Consider the following 17122-nt stretch of genomic DNA (forward strand, 5'->3'; position numbering starts at 1 on the left):
CTTGTTGCGCATAATGCATGCACTTTACTTGAACTACTTCCCTGTACTGAAGAATAATTTTAAAAAAGGTAGAGGAATAAAGTCAGAAGCCAGGTAGATGTGGACTGAGAAACACAATTAGAAAGCAAGAAAAGGTATTAATTATAGATTAATTTTTTAATCTAGTAGTTAAAATAAGACTAGGTAGTTGCTTGAGTTGTATTAAATAACATTTTTTCAGAGCTGGAAGAAACAAGCATGGTTGAGCAGGGGAGTGCCAAGATACTGGTTGCATAGGCTTTAGGGCACCAGGGTTAAAGTAAAGTTGGGAGGAAGATGGAAGGAAGATGTCTTTCCCAGATGGAAACCAATGTAAAGATGACTCCTGTTGTAGATGTGGACTAGGAAGGATCAGAAAATGAAGTTTGGTTGCAAGGCTACAATTTTCTGGGAAATTGAATTCCAGGAGTATTACTGCCTTAGTCAGAGATGAAGTGAAGGGTACTCAAAAGGTGGCAACCCTTTGATATCACCACTGAGCACATAGGAAAGGTCATAGACTAGATAGTATTTAATGAAATGTCTGTTTTTATTTCCTTTCTGGTTTTTTGACCATATTTGATGGGGTTACTTCTGCTTTGCACTTAGAGATCACTTCTGGTAGTGCTTGGGACATATGGGAAACCAAAGATTGAATCTGGGCTGACTGTGTGCAAGGCAAGCGCCCTCCCCACTATACTGTCTCTCTAATCCAAAGAGATCTTGGGCATAAGTGCCCATCAGAGATGATTTTGTAGCTGCACTAGGACGTTTTCCCTCCTCCCTTTCCTTTATTGTTTTGATGACAGGGTTGTCCACATGCTTGGTTGTGGTGCTTTCTAGGGGTTGCACACCTGGTTGTGGTGTCACACATTGAGCTGCAGTGATTGCTGGAGGTTGCATACTTTAGTTACAGTGTTTGCCATTGAAATTGCAGAAGTACCCACTCATCTTTGTGTTGCTTACATCCTGATTACATTGTTTGTTTTTGTTTAGTTGGTTTTTGGGCCACACATGAGGATGCTCAGGACTTACTCCTGGCTCAGCACTCAGTAATTGCTTCTGGCTGGCTTGGGGGACCATATGGAATGCTTGGAATCAAACCCAGGTTCATCCTGGGTCAGCTCAAGCAAACGCCCTATGGTAAATGCCCTACCGCTGTGCTATCTCTGGCCCATCTGGTTACAGTGTTAATTGGGGGCCACTCTGGTACTAAGATATATACTTGCTAGAGTGTTTCTGAACTCCTTGCTGGGAGTTTCTGTACACTCTGCTCTGGGGTATTTCTGTATTCCTTGCTCTGGGGTGTTTCAGTACTGCTTGCTGAAATATGTTTCTGTACTCTTTTCTGGGGTGCTTGCACATCATTATTTGCCAGGCTCGCTATGATACCCACACTTGCAGCCCTTCCATATGCCTGGCTGTTGAAGGCTGATACTCACTCTTGTGCTAGAGTAGCAGAGTAGCTGGGCTAGTGGTTGGCACATATGAACAGCAGCACCAGGGATTGAATTCCTAGCCTTATACTTGCAAAGCAGGTGCTTTTTGCTGCTGAGTCAACCTCTCTCCCACCCCTGCACTAGGTGATTTAGAAAAACTTTTTTCCCATGATTTTTTGGACCCCCAAGCATTACTCTGGAGGCCTCTCCTGACTAGACTTGGTCCACTTGGAGGCTGGATAGTGAGTTGGGTCCAATAGTTGGGCCACTCCTGCAGTGTCTGGGACCACTTGGTGACATAGATCGAATACTCAGGGCCTTCTGCATGCCAGGCATGTGCTCCAGACTTGGAGCAATATTTCTGATATAATGGGCAATTTTTATACATAATACCCAAGTTGAGAAAAAGCCAGATAAGCAATATGCTGGACCAGTTCACTCATCCCTGGTAGATAAAGTAGAAATACAAAAGGGCAAGCAATTCAGAATGTTGTTTAGAAAGTGGGTGAATAGTGGAAAAACATCAACATTTTAGACAGCTAGAGCCAGAGGGATTCAAAAGGAAGAATTTGCCATTCTTGAGACAGTTGAAAAGCAGATGGAGAGGGGTGGCAGGGGTGTGTGGGTAGGAGGGCAAGCATATGGAGAGCAGGGAGTAGAATTGGAGGGACTGGAGCTTAGGGCTATGGGGTGAGAGTGGCTGTGCAGAGGTAGAACTTAATTAAGTTCTTATTAATAAAGACCAGCTATGGAGGTGAGCTGAGTGGAATCCAAGTCTTTGGGTTGTAGTGTTTTCCATAGGTCTTCCCGTGGATGTATAGAAGAATCTAGGATAAATGTGAGGTGATAAGAAATTTAGTAAGTAGAAGATACTACTATCTAGGAGAAGATACCTAGATGCACTTCAGAGGAGGGGCTAAGATATAGAAAATAAAAGAAGACAATGGGCCAGAGTGGTGGCACAAGCGGTAAGGTGTCTGCTTTGCGTGCACAAGCCTAGGACTGACCATGGTTCCATCCCCCTGCATTCCATATAGTCCCCCAAGCCAGGAGCGATTTCTGAGTGCATAGCCAGGAGTAAACCCCTGAGCGTCACCAGATGTGGCTTAAAACAAAACAAAACAAAAAGAAGAAGGGGAAGGAGAAGGAGAAGAAGAAGAAAGACATCACTAGGAATAATACAGTATGGAAAAATGAGCAGCATAGACTTTTCAAAAGGCGTTTGAGAAATGTACTTCAGAAACTAAGATTTAATTGAATTAGAGTGATAAATATGAAGAGCAGCTTTGTTCACATGTGAGAAATTAACTTCTAGGAATCTATCCCCAAATACAAAAAGCATTAATCTTATTTTTTTATTGTGACCAATATGAATTACAAGTCTTTTACAGTTATATTTAAGGTACATAGTGACAGTGAATTAGGGCCATTCCCACCACCAGTGTTGTCCTCCCTATACCCCTGTTCCAGGCATGCATCCCAGACCTCCCCCATTTATCCCCTATATTGCTGTATAACAGGTTCTTTTTGTATATAACTTGTGGATTGATTCTGTTGTCGTTGACTTTGGGTTTGGTATTTAGGTCTGATCATTTTTATTTCCACTCAATCTTCATGCTACTGTTTGCTCCTTTTTATTTTTTTCCCTCAGTCTATGAAGCAGAACAAGTTGATTCAGTTTCTGTGGTTCTGTTGGGGGAAAAAAAACGTTGGGAGGAGTCCATCTAAGGGCTATCAATATCAATTTAGAAGAAGAAAGGGAAAAGAAAAAATAAAACAAGCAACGACAAAAAAATAACACAACAATAATCACCAACTAAACACCAACAACAAGAAAAAAGGAAGGAGGGTTGGTGTGGCAAGGTTTTATGGATTGTTTTTGTTTTTTGTTTTTTTGTTTTTTTTGCATAGGCACAGTAAATATTGGGGAAATTCAAAAAAGAATTCTCTTGGCCTAAGAAACAAGTTTTCTCCACCCTTGAAGCATAATGTCATGGGAACAGTTACAGGTTCCAGACGTGCTCAGTGTTGAACTCCAAGGTCTTCTTTTTTTTTTTTTTTTTTTTTTTTTTTTGGTTTTTCGGGCCATACCCGTTAGATGCTCAGGGGTTACTCCTGGCTACGCGCTCAGAAATTGCCCCTGGCTTGGGGGGACCATATGGGACACCGGGGGATCGAACCGTGGTCCTTTCCTTGGCTAGCGCTTGTAAGGCAGACACCTTACCTCTAGCGCCACCTTGCAGGCCCCTAGGTCTTCTTTTTTTTTAAGTTTTTATTGAGAATATTCTGCATGTAAGTATCCACATAGGTCTTTTTATGGTGTCAGTTGTTGTCAAAATCAGTCCTCTGTCATTAGAGGCCTTGGTATTTGCACAGATTGTAGGATGAAGTCCAAGATAGAATCTTTCTTTATGGTTCCAGAAGTTCTGCTCTGTCACGGTTGTTGTGGCCAGTCTTCTGTAATTAGTGATCTTGATTTTTGCACAGATCCTAGGATGAAGCCTAGGATAGAGTCTTTACTTATGGTTCCAGAAGTTCTGTTCAGTTCTGGTTATCAAACTCAGACCTCTGGAATTAGAGATATTGGAATTAGAGACCCTAGGCTAGGGTCTTTCTTATTGGTCCCAGAAAAAGTTCTGCTTGGCTGCGATGGTCAAAGTCAGTCTTCTGTAATTAGTGATCTTGGTTTTTGCGCATATCAAAGGATAGAGTGTCTTCTGATTTCATCTTACCGTTAGGTGGTGAGGTAGGGCAATCTGGTCTTAGATCTAGTTGTTGCTGTTTCCTCATTGTCAGGGTGTCGTCATATCAACCTGGTGCAAGTTGGTGCCAGACCGGTATTAGGAACTTTCCAGGGGAGTTTGGTTCCTGGTGTTGCAGGGAACTGTGTAGGTTCTATGGTTGGGATCTGGGGTTTGGGGTTGGATGGTCATTCTCCGATCACATGGAGTCTAAGTAGAGTCCCCTGGACAAATATTCAGGGTGGGAAAAAGCATTAATCTTAAAGGATATATACATACCTATGTTCATCACAGCTTTTAGTCCTGTAACCAAGTTACAAAGACAACCCAGATGTCCCAACTATGGATGAATGGACAAAGAAGTCATTTGTATACATGATGGAATACTGCAGTGCTAAGAAAGAACAAAACCCTGCAGCTTGTCATGATATGGATGATTCTAGAGGTTCTGAGGCTGAGCAGAGCCATTCAGAATGAAAGGGGTAGACACAGAATGATCACTTGTCTGTGGGTCTTAAAGATGTACAGCAAGGGAGTGGCAGAGGGCCCGTTCAACACAACAGGGGAACTGACCCACCAAACTGAGTCTATTAAATAAAGAACCCTCCCTTCACCAGTGCAACATTCCCACCACCAATGGTCTCCATCTCCCTTCTCCCCCACCCCTTGCCTGTATTGAAGACAGGCATTCTATTTCTCTCACTCACTACCATTGTCATGGTAGTTGTTTCTCTTACTGAACTCACCACTCTTTGAGGTAAGCTTCAATTCATGGGCCAGCCGTTCCAGCCCTCATCTCTATTTTCTCTGTGTATTATTACAATAATGTCTTTGTTCTTTATCTCTTTCTCTCTGACTTATTTCACTCAGCATAATAGTTTCCAAATCCATCCATGTATAGGAAAATTTTGTGACTTCATCTCTCCTGACGGCTGTATAGTATTCCATTGTGTATATGAACCACAGTTTCTTTAGCCACTTCATCTGTTGTCAGGCATCTGAGTTGTATCCAGAGTCTGGCTATTGTAAATAGAGCTGCAATGAATATAGATGTGCAGAAGGCCTTTTTGTGTTGTGTTTTTGTGTTTCTAGGGTATATCCGTAGGAGTGGCATAGCTGGATCATATGGGAGCTCAATTTCCAGTTTTTTGAGGAATCTCCATATTGTTTTCCATAAAGGCTGAACAAGATGGCATTCTCACCAGCAGTGAATGAGAGTTCCTTTCTTCCCACATCCCCACCAGCACTGATTGTTCTTATTCTTTGTGATGTGTGCCAGTCTCTGTGGCATGAGATGATGATACCTCATCATTGTTTTGATTTGTATCTCCCTGATGATTAATGATGTGGAGCATTTTTTCATATGTCTTTTGACCATTTGTATTTTCTTCTTTGAGGAACTGTCTGTTTATTTCTTCTTACCCATTATTTGATGGGGTTAGATTTGTTTTCTTGTTAAGTTCTGTCAGACCTTGTATATCACCTTTATCTGATGGTATTGGGTGAATAGTTTCTCCCATTCTGTGGGTGGCCTTTGTATCTTAGTCATTATTTCCTTTGAGGTGGAGAAGATTCTCAGTTTAATTTATTTATCTCCGCTTCCATTTGTTTGGACTGTTTCCTCCTTGAAGATGCCTTTAGTCTTAATGTCATGGAGTGTTTTACTTAGTGTTCTTCTATATACCATATGGTTCCAGGCCTGATATCAAGATTTTTAATCCATTTGGATTTGACTTTTGTGCAGGGTGTTAGATGGAGGTAACAGTATTTTATACCAGAAAAGTTTGTGAGCTTCTTGTTGAAATGAAAATTAATTTCTATAGGATTAAAAGGTCAGCTTCTATAGCCAGACCAATGGGAACTGTAACTTGGAGTCAGTTTGTGATGATGGGTTCAGAGAGAGTCTGTAGGCTTGACTAGTGCTGTGGAGTCCCCAAGCAGAGTTAGCTAGCTAGTGCTTCCCCTCCCCCAAACAAAACAAAAGAAAAACAAAAATGGTAGCATTTTACTTTCCAAAATGATGCCATTTTATTTTTTGGTTTTTGGAGGTGTAGGGGGCCAGGTGGCACGCCAGAGATAGAATCCAAGTCAGCTGTGTGCAAAGCAAATGCTACCAGCAGTTTATTTTTGTTTTTGTTTTTTTGGGGGGTATTTTTGGGTCACACCCGATGATGCTTATGGGTTACTGCTGGCTATGCACTCAGAAATCACTCCTAGCTTGGGGGACCATATGAAACACCGGAGGATCAAACCGCGGTCTGTCCTAGGTCAGCCACGTGCAAGGCAAATGCCCTACCGTTGTGTCACTGCTCCAGTCCCAGAAGTTTGTTTTTTTTTTAAGAGTCATATCCCTAACACATTAAATAGAAGCAAAATGTGCCCGATATCTCTAAAAGTGTTATTAGTTCTAAGGAATATACTACTGTAGAAGATGCACCTCAGGTGTTTCATTGATGGTGTCTGTGAAATCTGTGGGCAAAAGGACAGCGTTTCAGAGCTACAATATATACTGTGGCTAAGCCTATGTGTGCATTTAAGTAAATTGTTTATCTTACCTGTGTTCCTGAAAATCTGTTTGCTAGAAAACATTGGGTTGTTATGTTCTTTATTTTATTTGGTTTTTTTGGCCACATCTGGCTGCACTCAGGGATTACTCCTGGCTCGTTCAGAAATTGCTTCTGGCAGGCATGGGGGACCATATGGATTGTCGGGGATTGAACCCAGGTCTATCCCGGGTTGTCCATGTGCAAGGCAAACGCCTTACCACTGTGTTATCACTCTGGCCCCAGTTGTTATGTTCTTATTAGGAACGTGGTGAATAATCCTACAGCTGGAATTTTGTTTCTTTTCAGGTGTATGTGATTTATTTATTTATTATTCTTCATTTAAATGTTTTCCGGGTTCTTTCAGTAAATGGAAAGAGCTTTAGTTATTTTGGAAGGACTTATATTGTGAAACAATTATTTCTTTAATAGTTCTCAATAGAGCATGTTGTTATATATATTAATAAAAGTATAATTTTTAGGGGCCGGAGTGGTAGCACAGTGGTAGGGCATTTGCTTTGCATGCGGCTGACCCAGGACTGATTCAGGTTTGACCCCCGCCATTCCATATGGTCTCCAAGCCAGGAGCGATTTCGGAGTGCGGAGCCAGGAATAACCTCCTCAGTGCCGCTGGGTGTGGCCCCCTCCCAAAAATGTATAATTTGAGGGTCAGCTCTAGAGTGATGATAGTACAAAGGGGGGGACATTTACCTTGTTATCCACCAATCTGGTTTCAGTTCCAGATCCCATATGGTCCCTTGAGCATTTCCAGAAGTGACTTGTGAGTAATGTCAGGTGTGGCCCCAAAGCAAACAACAACAACAACAAAACGGGTGGTGGTCCTGGAGGGATAACTCAGTGGGTAGGGTGTTTGTCTTGCCTGCAGCTGTCCTAGGTTCGATCCATGGCATCCTATATGGCCCCTGAGCCTGCCAGGGATAATTTCTTTTGGGGGGGGGTCACCCCCGGCTCTACGCTCAGAAATCACTCTGGCAGGCTCAGGGGACCATATAGGATGCTGGGATTCGAACCACTGTCCTTCTGCATCCAAGGCAAATGCCTTACCTCAATGCTATCTCTCCGGCCTCCAGGGATAATTTCTGTGCACTGAACCAGGAGTAACCCCTGAGCACTGTTGGGTGTGGCCCCAAAACAAATAAATATAAATAAATATAAAAAAGTATAATTTTATTTTTCCAAAAAGAAATTTAATATTTTATTCCTAATAAGTAATCAGATTTCTAGCTTGTTTTTGACTTTTGTCTAGACCATTTTGCTAATTATGATTTTTAATTGATTAAAACAATTACAGCTGTCCCTTTCCCCCCAACGCATCGATTGACATCTGAAGAAGTGTTTGATGTGGATGGGATACCCAGGGTGGATGTTTTGAAGAATCATTTAGTCAAGGAAGGTCGAGTAGATGAAGAAATCGCACTTAGAATTATCAATGAGGGTGCTGCCATTCTTCGGAGAGAGAAAACCATGATAGAAGTAGAAGCTCCAATTACAGGTACACTTGTTTCTGTTTCTTAGATTAATCTTTTTATTGTATTTGTATCTGCTTAGAAAGGAAGCTGTGTTCTCTTCAAACATATACTAAACTAATATTATATAGATGTTATCTTGAATTTCTAAATTATGATCTGTAATTTTTAAGGATTTGGATTTTGTGTTTTAAGTTTTTGCCTATTCTGTGACCAAACATAATTCTAAGTATAAATAATCTGAGTGCAAAAGTTATTCTAGTTTGTTTTTGTGAGGGTTTCATCAGTTATATTGGCCATAATTCAGTTTGATTCATCTAACTTTGCTTTCAGTCATTTGGAGCCAGTATGTCAGTATGAGAACTGTCAGAGCTAATGATTTAGAAGTCACAGAAGGTGTTCAGTTAGAAAGGAGAATTTGCTTCCAGCCTTATAATTTGTCATCCTATGACTTACCCACATTCTTGGGTTCCAAAAGAGGAATGAAACAGATTAAGATTAAAAAAGAAGAAAATTTATCAACCGATTAAAAGGTTCATGATTTCTGTTACAAACGTTCTAGATGTTTAGCACATGAATATTTGTTTCTATGTCATTCTTATAACTAAAGACTTCTCAGATATTTCTTGACAGAATTTATACTCACTTATATAAAAGAAATAATAATTGATGTAAAATTTGTTATATTAGAGGGTTTTTTCCCCCATAACTAATAATCTTCTTGTTTCAGTGTGTGGTGACATCCATGGCCAATTTTTTGATCTGATGAAACTTTTTGAAGTAGGAGGATCACCTGCTAATACACGATACCTTTTTCTTGGTGATTATGTGGACAGAGGTTATTTTAGTATAGAGGTAATCATCATATCCTGTCATTTGATTTGTTTTTAAGTGTTTACAGATAATTTTCAGTGATTCCTAGTAAAAATAAGTTACTTTTTATATAAGTACTTGTATTAGGCTCTTTTTACTGCCTCTGCATATGCTGATGTTTTTAGGAAAAGTCTTTCCCTCTTCTCTTAAACTGTCCTGTTGATGTTCTTGGTATTATTAGGTAATTATTTCTTGGTATTATTTATATTTTCTTGATATTACTATTTATAATTGCTCTTTTGCTCAGTGGAAATGATAAGCACACTGAAGGGTCTTTATTTCCATGGATTTAGTGATTTTAAGAAACAAGTCCTATTTAACTCTCTGGTCCTTGATGGCTAAATCCACATGAAAAAAGTTTAATTGAATTTTCTTAGATTAAATACAGTACATTATGATGACTGATCCCTAAAACAAATAATAAAACGTATATTTTCTAATATATGGATCTCTGCTTTTTTCAATGAAAGTGAGACATGCCAAATTTTCCTTTAGTTTTTATACTATAAAATGATTTCGATAGTGAATATATTTAGAGCATCATTTTTAATAACTGCCTTGTGCTTTGATGAACAAACCACAGCTAATTTAATTAGTTCCTTATTGTTGGGTATTTATGGTTTTCCCAGTGTTTTGCTGTTCTGGATGATATTTCATTAAGTTATGTTATTTCTCCTTGCATAATTACCAATTGTTTCTGTTGTGACTTTTTTGTTTGTTTGTTTGGTCTTTAAGCCATACGTAGTGGTGCTAAGGGGTTCCTCCTGACTCCACTCAAGAATTACTCCTGGTGGGATGGGGGCCCATATGGGGTGCCAGAGATTGAATCTGTGTTGTCTGCGTGCAAGGCAAATAACCTCCTATTGGACTATGGATCCAGCTCTACCCAATTATTTGGGCTTTGTTGTTGATGTTGTTGTTTTGGTTTTTTGGGACACATCTGACAGTGCTCAGGAGTTACTCCTAGCTCTGAGCTTCAGAAATCGCTCCTGGCAGGATTGGGGGACATATGGGATACCGGAAATCAAACCCAGGTCATCCTCGTGCAAGGCACAGGCCCTACCTCTGCTATCTCTTTGGCCCATCACCCAATTATTTGTGTAGGACAGATTCCTAGAGTAAAATTGGTCTACTAGTAGATATTATAGTCAGACATTTAGTATGTTTCAGGTATCTCCTAAGCTACACAATGATATTTCAGTCCTCAAAATAATGTAGTGAGGTCAATGCTGTTACTAAAAGTTAAAGAACCTGAGATTTGGAGAGCAGCTCAGTAGCTTGTCTAAGGTCACTTATGAGTAAGCAGTGCAGGCAGATGATGATACCTGCCTACAGTGTTTCTTTCTGTTTGCTTTGGGTTCTTTGGAGCACACCCACTGGGTCCCTAAGACTCTGCCCTGTTGGTGTTCAGAGATCATTCTAGGCAACCCCTTGGGGTTGGAGATTGAGCCCAGATCTCCTGAATGTTCTTTCAGCCTTCAGAATCCCTTCTTTCAACCTCCTCTCCCAGTAGATTTGTGTCTTAGCTGATAACTGTTGTTTATAGCCTTTCTATGTTGTTTCTGACTTCCTTTTTGAGAGACTAAATGCTAGATTTTCCACTAGGAAAAAATTCAGGGTCTAGTTGTCCAATCTCTTTAGGAATTCTTTATATTAGTATTGCTTTTCTTTATTGATTATTTAATCACTAGCCCCTTTCATCTATCTTCCCTCAAGGCTTCTAGAAAAAAAAGGGGCCATTCTAAGTGTAAATATCAGGAGCTGTGAAATATTAAATAATTTGAGAAGCTCAGCTGGAGATGGGACCTATTTGTGTGGACATCCTTGTGTTACTGCTTTGTAGCTGTCTCTCTTAATACATGTTAGTGATTTAAGAGGCAAATGATAGTAGGCAAAAGTATTTCCCTGATGTTTTGGAATTTTGGGGGGGCCCAACCCCAGCAGTGCTTAAGACTTTCTTCTGGCTCTCACTCCTGGTGATGCTCAGTGGACCATATGGGTGCTGGAATTAAACCTGAGTCAGCTGGATCGGCCACATGCAAGCCAAGAGCCTTACCCACTGTCCTATCTCTTTGGCCACTTTTTTTTTTTGGCTACTTTTTGTGTGTGTGTGTGTGTATAAATGAAGGTGTTAATTATTACACATTGCAAATACCTTATTGTTTTGTTTTTGACTTTGGGTCATACTTAGCAATAGACAGGACTTACTCCTGGCTGTGCACTCTGTGATCACTCTTGGTGTGCTTGGGGGACTATATGGGAATTGGACCTGGATTAGCTGCATGCAAGACAGGCGCCCAACCTATCGTACTATCTCTTCAACCCCTAAAGATTTTTTGTATGATTTCATATATGTATAGATATTTATATACTTTTACATGAAATTGCCCCTTTTTAACCAAATAAAAGTGGATCTGTGTTAAATCTATTTACAGAGAAGCATTTGCTTTTCTCTGTTATTTATGTTTGTATATATTTATATATATATATACAAATTATATATAGTACATTTATCTGTATATATATTTGGGTTTTTTTGCCATACCTGGTGATGCTCAGGGATAATCCTTGGCTCTTGGCTCAGGAATTACTCTTGGTATGGTTCTCTGGTGACTGCTGGATGTGCATCCCAGAAAGAAAACAAACTTACAAATCTAATTTTGCCCTTCAAGCCTTTGTTCTCCCTTGAACACATATCTTGCTTGCTTAACTGTTCTTTGCTTATTTCCACTCTAGAGAAACTTGTTTTGTTTTGTTTTTGGCAATTTGGGGTGAGGGGTTACTCTTCTTTCTGCATTCCTAGCATGGGGCTGGAGAGATAGCATGGAGGTATGGCATTTGCCTTGCATGCAGAAGGACGGTGGTTTGAATCCCAGCATCCCATATGGTCCCCCGAGCCTGCCAGGAGCGATTTCTGAATGTAGAGCCAGGAGTAACCCCTGAGCGCTGCCAGGTGTGACCCAAAAACAACAAAAAGAAAAGAAAAGAAATTACTCCTAGCAGTGCTTGGGCCCCATATGGGGAGCTGGGGATTGAAGGAGGATTGTTTATATATGATGTAAATGCCCTCCCTGCTGTCTGTAATCTCTTTAGCCCTATATTCGCTTTTGAGCACATTTCCCCTTTCTCTCATCTCACATATTTCTAAGCAAGTTTTCCTTCAATAAAAACTATCTTGCTTCACGAAAAAAAATCTACTGTTCACTTTTTTACAACAGTCTGTAAACCAGATGTAATAAATTATTTGATTTATTTGTTCAACAAATGTTAATTGTTCATCTATAATTTGCTAGGTTATTTTCTAGGAATGGAGAGCAAAGTGAATAAAATGAGAAAGTCACTGATTTTATGGAATTTATATTTTATTAAAGAACAGAGAAAAAGATAAAAAAAAAAAAGAACAAGATTTTAAGGGTAGGGTTAAAGGAAAAGGAACAAAATTTGGACAACTTAAAAAAGAGAAGATAAACTCACCGAGAACATTTTCTTTTGCAGTGTGTCTTATATTTATGGGTCTTGAAGATTCTATACCCAAGCACATTATTTCTTCTGAGAGGCAACCATGAATGCAGACATCTAACTGAGTATTTCACCTTTAAGCAAGAATGTGAGTATTACTAGAGTATTTTCATTTACTTAGATTCTTTTGGAGTAATGGATATTAGTAATTAAGAAGACTTTACAGTGTAACATGTAAGAACAGATTTTATGCCCAAACACAGAGCATGAGGAAGATCAAGAGTTCTCTGGTGTTTCGCTTTGTTTTGTAATATTTTTATTTGTTTTTGGTCTTGGGACCAATATGGCAGTGCTCAGTTCTTACTCCTTTGCTCTGTGCTTAGGGATCATGCCTGTGATGCTCAGGGGGCCATCTGCACTGCCAGGTATTGATTTGGAGCTAGCCTATAAAAAACAAGCACTTTAACCATTGTATTGTCTCTCTGACCCTCATATTCAACTGTTCAACTTTTCAACCACACATCTTTATGAAAGTAACAACAATAACCGGATAAAATAGAACAGAAAGCAATTTAATGTAATACAGTGCATTCTCTTTCAAAATAGGTAATATATTTTTCAGACCTCAGCTGTTTCAAATCATAAAGTCTTGGAAAACCAAACTGCAGAATAAGATAAGGACAAACTACTGTGTTAAATTAGAAATAATTTCATAAATATTTAAGCCCAAAACTATCAATAAAGATCACATTAGTAATAGAGAAATGCAGTGATGGGTAATACCAGAGGTGGTAAACTCATCTGTTGGCAACCTAAATGAAGATAAATTGAGACCTAGAAAGTACATGCCTGACCTAAAAACAATCAAATTAAAGTTTTTATTAAACTATCAAAAAGCAGGTCAGCATGCTATTAGTTTAGGAAGGAACTCTAGTTGCTGGAGATAAATTTTGTCATATCTGAATGTAGCACTATTGAAAGAACAATTGAATATAAAAGGGAATGTAGGGCTTGGAGGCAGCCCAAAGGACTTCAGAGGTTTAACACCAATGGCCACCTCAGAGCACTGTACTGGCAGAAGGCTTCTCTACCCCTAGCACCTCTGGGTGTGACCCAAAGCAAAATTTAAAAAAAAAAAGAAAATTGAAGCCAAACTTTACTTTTTTTTTTTTTTTTTTTTTTTGGTTTTTGGGCCACACCCAGTGACACTCAGGGGTTACTCCTGGCTATACGCTAGAAATCACTCCTGGTTTGAGAGACCATATGGGAGACGGGGGGATCGAACTGCAGTCTGTCCTAGACTAGGGCAGTCAAGGCAGGCACCTTACCCCTTGCGCCACTGCACCGGCCCCCTACACTTTACTTTTGTTTGTCAAGCCATCCACCAAAATTTCACCAAAACCATGAAATGTTCAGAATTTAAAGGCATAAGGAGCAATGGAATGTGGAGGATTGTCTTTCAAGTAAATAACAGGGCCCGGAAGGTAGCACAAGGCCCATTTCCAGCTGCTAACAATTTTTATCAGCACCCTGAACCTCCAGGTGTGGCCCTGGGGACCTCTGAGCACTGACAGCCATGGCCCTAGTGGGCCCACATCACAGGGATGATGTTGATGGTCCTTTACTGTAGGAGCTGTACAGTGTTGCCACTTCATGTCCTGTCATTTAACCCCTGGCCCCAGAAGCTGTGTTGCTGGGGGAAGCATTTGTTGTCAACTATAGGAAATTCCTTAGCTCCTATATGTATGTGTGTGTGCCTATATTCTTCTTTTTTCATTTACATTGACTTTTTTTTTTTTTTGGTTTTTGGTTTTTGGGTCACACCCGGCAGTGCTCGGGTTACTCCTGGCTCCATGCTCAGAAAGGGGACCATATGGGATGCCAGGATTCGAACCAATGACTTTCTGCATGAAAGGCAAATGCCTTACCTCCATGCTATCTCTCTGGCCCTATCTTGACTTTTGTTGTGGTAATATTTAGCTGATTACCTTTAACAGTCAAAGTAGTTGTTCTTTATTTATTTTTTTTTGTTAGTTTTTTTGATTTTTTTTTTTTTTTTTTTTTTTGGTTTTTTGGTTTTTTGGGCCACATCCGGCGGTGCTCAGGGATTACTCCTGGCTGTCTGCTCAGAAATAGCTCCTGGCAGGCACGGGGGACCATATGGGACACCGGGATTCGAACCAACCACCTTTGGTCCTGGATCGGCTGCTTGCAAGGCAAACGCTGCTGTGCTATCTCTCCGGGCCCTGTTTTTTGATTTTTTGGGGTCACATCTGGCAGCACTTATGGGTTACTCTTGGATCTGCACGCAGAAATCACTCCTGGCAAGCTTGGGGAATCATATGGGTTTTGTTTTGTTTTTCTTAATTTATTTAAACACCATAATTATAAGGTTGTTTAAATAGTTTCTTTTTCACAGATACAGTTGGTCATGATTGGGCTACAGTCATACACTGTACAATTCACCAGTACATATTTGCATATTTCCTGCCACAATGTCCCCAGTTCCCTCTCACCTTTTCTGATACCCTCTTCATTCCCACCCACCCTCCCTGTGCCTGCTTCCAGGGCAGGCATTTTTTAATATCTTTATTTAAGCACCTTGATTACAGACATGATTGTAGTTGGGTTTCAGTCATATAAAGAACACACCCTTCACCCATACAACACTCCCATCACCAGTGTCCCCCGCCTGTATTAGAGATGGGCTTTCTACAATTGCCAGTGTAGTTATTTCTCTAACTACCCTCACCACTTTTAGTGGTGAGCTTTCTATGGTGAGCTGCTCCTTCCAGCCCTCATCTCCATTGTGTCTGGGCATTATTACAATAATATCTTTTATTTTTCTCAACATCAAATATTTTTTAAACTGACTTAAAAAGACAGAAAAAATGTTAATAACCTGACGATTCAATAGTAAGTAATCTGAAAAATGGAGAATTAGGAGGCCACTGAGGGTGGTTTCCTGGGGGCATTAAGCACATTGCATTTGGAGGTTTGTGTTGATGCATTCATAACAGCAGAAAGTAAACCAAGTTGGTCAACTAAATATTGTCAAAAATCAAACTTTCACATATCACCAATTGATAACTCACTGACCAAAACAACCATTATTCAAAATCTATTTTATTCTTTTTTTTTTTTTTTTTTTTTTTTTTGGTTTTTGGGCCACACCCGGTAACGCTCAGGGGTTACTCCTGGCTATGCGCTCAGAAGTCGCTCCTGGCTTGGGGGACCATATGGGACGCCGGGGGATCGAACCGTGGTCCGTCTCCTAGGCTAGCGCAGGTAAGGCAGGCACCTTACCTCCAGCGCCACCGCCCGGCCCCTTCTATTTTATTCTTAATTTGCTTAATTGAAGGAGTGTAGAACACATACGAAAGTAACATATACGTTTCAACCCAAGGAAACCAAACATGGTATAATGACCAAAATTTGGTTCCTCGATTTAGAACAAAACCTAGGAACCCATTAATTGTGGATTCTTGGTGGGGAGACTGGGATTCTAACCACCATTCATCCTGGGTCAGCTTTGTGCAAGGCAAATACCCTACCCCAGTGCTATCTCTTGGCCCCAAGTATTTAATTTGTTTAAACTGAGTGTAGCTCTGATTTTGCCTTAGTTGGCCTAAAAAGGTGAAGGATTGAACTGTTTTCAGAGATTGAATGTACTTATGTTTTAATTTTTGTTTTTGTTTTTGCCACACCTCGTAGTGCTCAGGGTTTACTCCTAAGTCTGTGCTCAGGGACCACTCCTAGAGAGACTCAAGATACATATGGGATGCCAGGAATTTAACCAGGTTTACTGTGCAAGGCCCTCCCCACAGTACTATTGCTCTGGCCCCTAAACTTAATTTTTAGTAATAATTTACCCCTAATTACTACTTACCTAAAATAAATTTAAAGAGAGCAAATACTTTTTTTTGTCTTCATAATCAATAACATTGCTTATTTTTATTGATTCTTGGAGGGAAAGTATTTAAAAAAAATTTTTTTTTTTTTTTTTTTGGTTTTTGGTTTTTGCTTCACACCCGGCAGTGCTCAGTGATTACTCCTGGTTATCTGCTCAGAAATCGCTCCTGGCAGGCTCAGGGGACCATATGGGACGCCGGGATTCGAACCACTGAACTTCTGCATGAGAGGCAAATGCTTTACCTCCATGCTATATCTCCGGCCCCTCAAAATATTTTTTGTACAATAAAATTTAGTCTTTGTGGTGTTCAAGAGTTGTAACAAGGGAGGGGCCAGAGAGATAGCATGGAGGTAGGGCCTCGTATACAGAAGGATGGTGGTTTGAATCCTGGCATCCCCCAAGCCTGCCAGGAGCAATTTCTGAGCGTAGCACCAGGAGTAACCCCTGAGCGCTGCCGGGTGTGACCCAAAAACAAAAAAAAAGAGTTGTAACAAGGGCGAGAGCTGTGGCGCAAGTGGTAAGGCATCTGCCTTGCATGCACTAACCTAGGATAGGCCATGGTTTGATTCCCTAGCATCCCTTATGGTCCCCCAAGCCAGGAGCAATTTCTGAGTGCATAGCCAGGAATAACCCCTGAGCATCACAGGTT

At 40.3% G+C, this 17122-nt stretch overlaps 1 protein-coding gene across 3 annotated transcripts in view; it reads left to right on the forward strand.

Annotated features, from left to right (window-relative positions):
- The window catches only part of PPP3CB (protein phosphatase 3 catalytic subunit beta), a 61256-nt gene that overhangs the window by 10243 nt on the left and 33891 nt on the right, over positions 1 to 17122 (forward strand). For all 3 annotated transcript variants that reach the window (XM_049789153.1, XM_049789154.1, XM_049789155.1), the window contains exons 2-4: positions 8054 to 8254; positions 8959 to 9083; positions 12597 to 12708. In XM_049789153.1, coding sequence (XP_049645110.1) covers positions 8227 to 8254; positions 8959 to 9083; positions 12597 to 12708 — 265 coding nt within the window. In that variant the 5' untranslated portion in view covers positions 8054 to 8226. The remainder of the gene's footprint in view (positions 1 to 8053; positions 8255 to 8958; positions 9084 to 12596; positions 12709 to 17122) is intronic.

Source organism: Suncus etruscus, chromosome 15, assembly GCF_024139225.1.
Source record: "Suncus etruscus isolate mSunEtr1 chromosome 15, mSunEtr1.pri.cur, whole genome shotgun sequence".
Taxonomy (NCBI): domain Eukaryota; kingdom Metazoa; phylum Chordata; class Mammalia; order Eulipotyphla; family Soricidae; genus Suncus; species Suncus etruscus.